Below are 3,677 nucleotides of genomic sequence, written 5' to 3' on the forward strand. Positions count from 1 at the left end.
CCTCCAAACACTGTCAAGCCTACAACGATTGGTGATAACTTTGGTATATCATTAAATTTGACAATTATATATCAGGGACTGCATCAGTTCTTGCAATATTTTGCATTTTAAACATATTACAAGTCAGGGAAGAAATTAAATTTATTAAGCAACAACATTGATCTTCATTATTGCTCACCATCTGTCTAACACCACGTGCAAGTTCCTTACTGCAGTCACACATGTATTGAGGTGCATTTATAATAAAAGAATACAGATTATTATGATATAAATCATTAATAGATTATAAGTAAATCTTCATACTGAAGTTATCTAAGTTTATTTATTCTAACAAACTTATCTGGGCAACATAAATTAATCAATAATCATGCATATTATTATTACTACTATTCCATTAAAAAAAAAAAGGAAGCTATTTATTATATTTTTAATATCTTTAAAGTCTTTGCATTAAGTTTAAAATATTGACTTTAATCTAAAACAAACAGTGGTGTCAAACAGAATTTCACAAATGTTTATAATATGAAAATAACAGTGTTAATTGTACAAATTCATTTCTTTGAACACATATAATGTATATTGTTGAAAGTAATTTAAATTTACATTTTCACATAATTAATTATTTTCTCACTATAGTAGTAGAATGATATGCAATGTTAATGTTAATATTGTTAATGGTGACTTAATTTTATTATGACCATATGAAGATATAATGATTTATTTGTATTTGTAGAAGTACTTTAATTATAATAGATATGAAACTTTAGAAATATAAAATGTATTACAAAACCTCTATGTTTTGAATATGGATAGGTGATAAAAAGCTTTGTATCTTGCTACTTCATGCTTCAGTATTATACATAAATATTGCATGAGCTTAAACATACACATATGAATTAGTAAGTGAACAAAATAAGAAAACACATGCTTAATAAAAATAAATTTTAAACAGTAAAAGTAATTGAAATGATTGCATTTAAACATATATCTCTACAAAGCTTTATTTTGTTTATAAATGTTCCTTAGACACAGCAAACCGCACTCGCACTAGCATCTTAAAACACCAGTGAGATTTTGTTAATACTTTAGCTTTAATTAATATGTACTCAACATTTCAAACAACATATTTGAGAAGAATTTTGTAATGTTAACATACAAATAATTAGTTACAGACTTGTACAAATTTCTTTATTATATAAAATTAACTAAAAGATTTTAGTTGCCCCAAAACAGTGTAATCTGTGAAGGAACATGCTTTTCAAAAGTTATAATAAGTAAAACAGTCGCTGCATTTTGGGTAATAATAAATTTCGGAAAGGTAAGCTTACCTCATATAATTGTTCTTTATAAGACACTAATTCTAAAAGGAACGCTAATAGACTCTATCGTTGTAAATAAAGCGTTATAAAATATTTATATATTTTTAGGAACATACCTTGTCCAAGACCAAGTCCACCATAAACGCCAAGATACATATCTTGCTTTGCTTTATTAATTGTATCGTTGTTATCTGTTAAATTACCATTTGACCACACACTGAGCCAAGTATTTGAACCAATACTAAATCCTTGAAAAATGGCATTCATTATAATAGTTGCTATTGATAAAAACCAACCAATGGATTTGAAGTAATGGGAATAGACCTGCCATTTAACCTTTTAAACAGAAGCAATTCATAGAATTAAAAATCTTTTCAACAATTTTTTTACAAAATAAGATGAAACGCAACTTACACTTCCAATTTCAACTTTTTCCACTTCTATTAACTTTTCTGCCGACTTTGAATGTGTTAATTTCGTTTCTTTCACGTTATTATTATTTTTATAAGTACCAGATTGCTGACTATCTGTAGAATACTGTCTAAAAAGTTATTAAAAAGTATATTCAAATAGAAATACTACTATGCAAATAGCATAAATAATATCAAAATAAATTTACCTTTTCAATGAACCATTTAAGGATCTTTTCTCTGCTATAGAACCAGATTCACTTTGACTTTCTGACACTCTTGATTTACCTCTTGTTAATTTCTGTTGCAATTCACTTGATCCCATTGTAGATTCCAATTGTTGTTTAATTTCATGTAAATCTGCTTCTGATTCATCATCAGCTTGTACTGTTTTAAATTTATCACAAAAAATATAAAATGATGTAACATATTAAAAAATGAATTATTATGAGATTAGAAAATAATAGGATACATTTTACATTGAAATAACTAAATTTTAAATGCATTCAGCAAATCATAGCTGTTAATTTCAATTTTTAAAAATAAATAACACAAAAATTATAATACTAGTTATTTCATTTCAGTAAGTCAGGTTCAAATTTAACATGCAGTATAAAGAAAAATTCTACATGCATACTTTTTTCTTTCGAATAAAAAGAAACGGTATACTACAAGAAGTACAAAAAGAAGGTTGTAGTGGAGGTTTACTTCATACTATAAGCTGGCTGATAAATTTTTATAGTAGCAAATTGCAAAAAATACTAACATCCTTGATACTCTAATATCACAAGCCAAATGCAATATAAACCATTTTCTGGACAATCACATAAATTGAAGTAGGAAAAGGAATCGTAATTACTTTTTCACTGACTTACGATTTCCAACTTAGATCCATGAAAAATATAATTAAAAATTAATAGAGAACCTGAATAAAGAAATTAGGAAAATGGTGGAAATGATATATACCTTCTTGAAGATGTTGCACTAGAAACTCAGAAAAGGCTCCCCTTTTCTCTAGAAGTTGTTTGTAAGTTCCAACTTCTGTTATTTCGCCATCTTTAAGAACAATGATGTTATCAACTTCTGGTAAATAAGTGATACCATGTGTGACAAGTATTCTTGTTTTCTTCTTAAGCAGACTGTTAGCGCCGACTACATTTTCAAATATGTGTTTTCCAACATGTGAATCTACTGCACTCAATGGATCATCCAAAAAATAAACATCAGAATCATTGTAAACTGCTCTTGCCAATGCTACTCGTTGTTTCTGCCCACCAGATAAATTTATTCCTTTTTCTCCAATTTCAGTTTGGTCACCTGCAGGTAGTATTTTTAAGTCTGGATTTAATGCACATGCTTCAATTACACGATTATAAGAATTTTTGTTCAGTGGCTTCCCAAATAAAACATTATCTTGTAATGATGCATTTTGAATCCATGGTTGTTGAGATACATATGCGATAGAACCCTATTTTTATAAAAAATAAATAATAAAAACAATAATGATATCCTTTATACTAAAAACTTTTGTCATTTAAGTAATAAAATATTTACTTTTGTATTAACTCTGCCACTTATTTTGTCCATTTCTCCAAGAAGAGCTGATAAAAGAGAACTTTTACCCGATCCCACGGTACCAACAACAGCTATCAATTGGCCCTGTTCTACTTGAAGATTTATATTTTTTAATGTAGGTTTATCAGTATTTTCCACGTCCCATGCAAAGGTGCCGTTCTCAATTAATAATGCAAGTGCTATATTGTATTAATATAAAATACATATTCAATATATAATATTCTCATATAATCAAAATTAAGAGTAACTTACATTCAGATGGATCATGCTGGACATTATTTGGATCTAACTCTTCTGTATTCATGAATTTATTAATGCGTTTTATAGAAACATAAGCCTGGATATTATACATATTATTATAAAAAAAATTTGA

At 27.5% G+C, this 3,677-nt stretch overlaps 1 protein-coding gene across 1 annotated transcript in view; it reads right to left on the reverse strand.

Annotated features, from left to right (window-relative positions):
* The window catches only part of LOC108577740 (multidrug resistance-associated protein 1), a 10,957-nt gene that overhangs the window by 4,094 nt on the left and 3,186 nt on the right, over positions 1-3,677 (reverse strand). The window contains 6 exon segments of the mRNA XM_017940935.1: positions 1,436-1,655; positions 1,734-1,860; positions 1,939-2,116; positions 2,696-3,197; positions 3,284-3,483; positions 3,557-3,660. Coding sequence (XP_017796424.1) covers positions 1,436-1,655; positions 1,734-1,860; positions 1,939-2,116; positions 2,696-3,197; positions 3,284-3,483; positions 3,557-3,660 — 1,331 coding nt within the window.

Source organism: Habropoda laboriosa, unplaced genomic scaffold (assembly GCF_001263275.1).
Source record: "Habropoda laboriosa isolate 0110345459 unplaced genomic scaffold, ASM126327v1 scaffold5, whole genome shotgun sequence".
NCBI classification, from domain to species: domain Eukaryota; kingdom Metazoa; phylum Arthropoda; class Insecta; order Hymenoptera; family Apidae; genus Habropoda; species Habropoda laboriosa.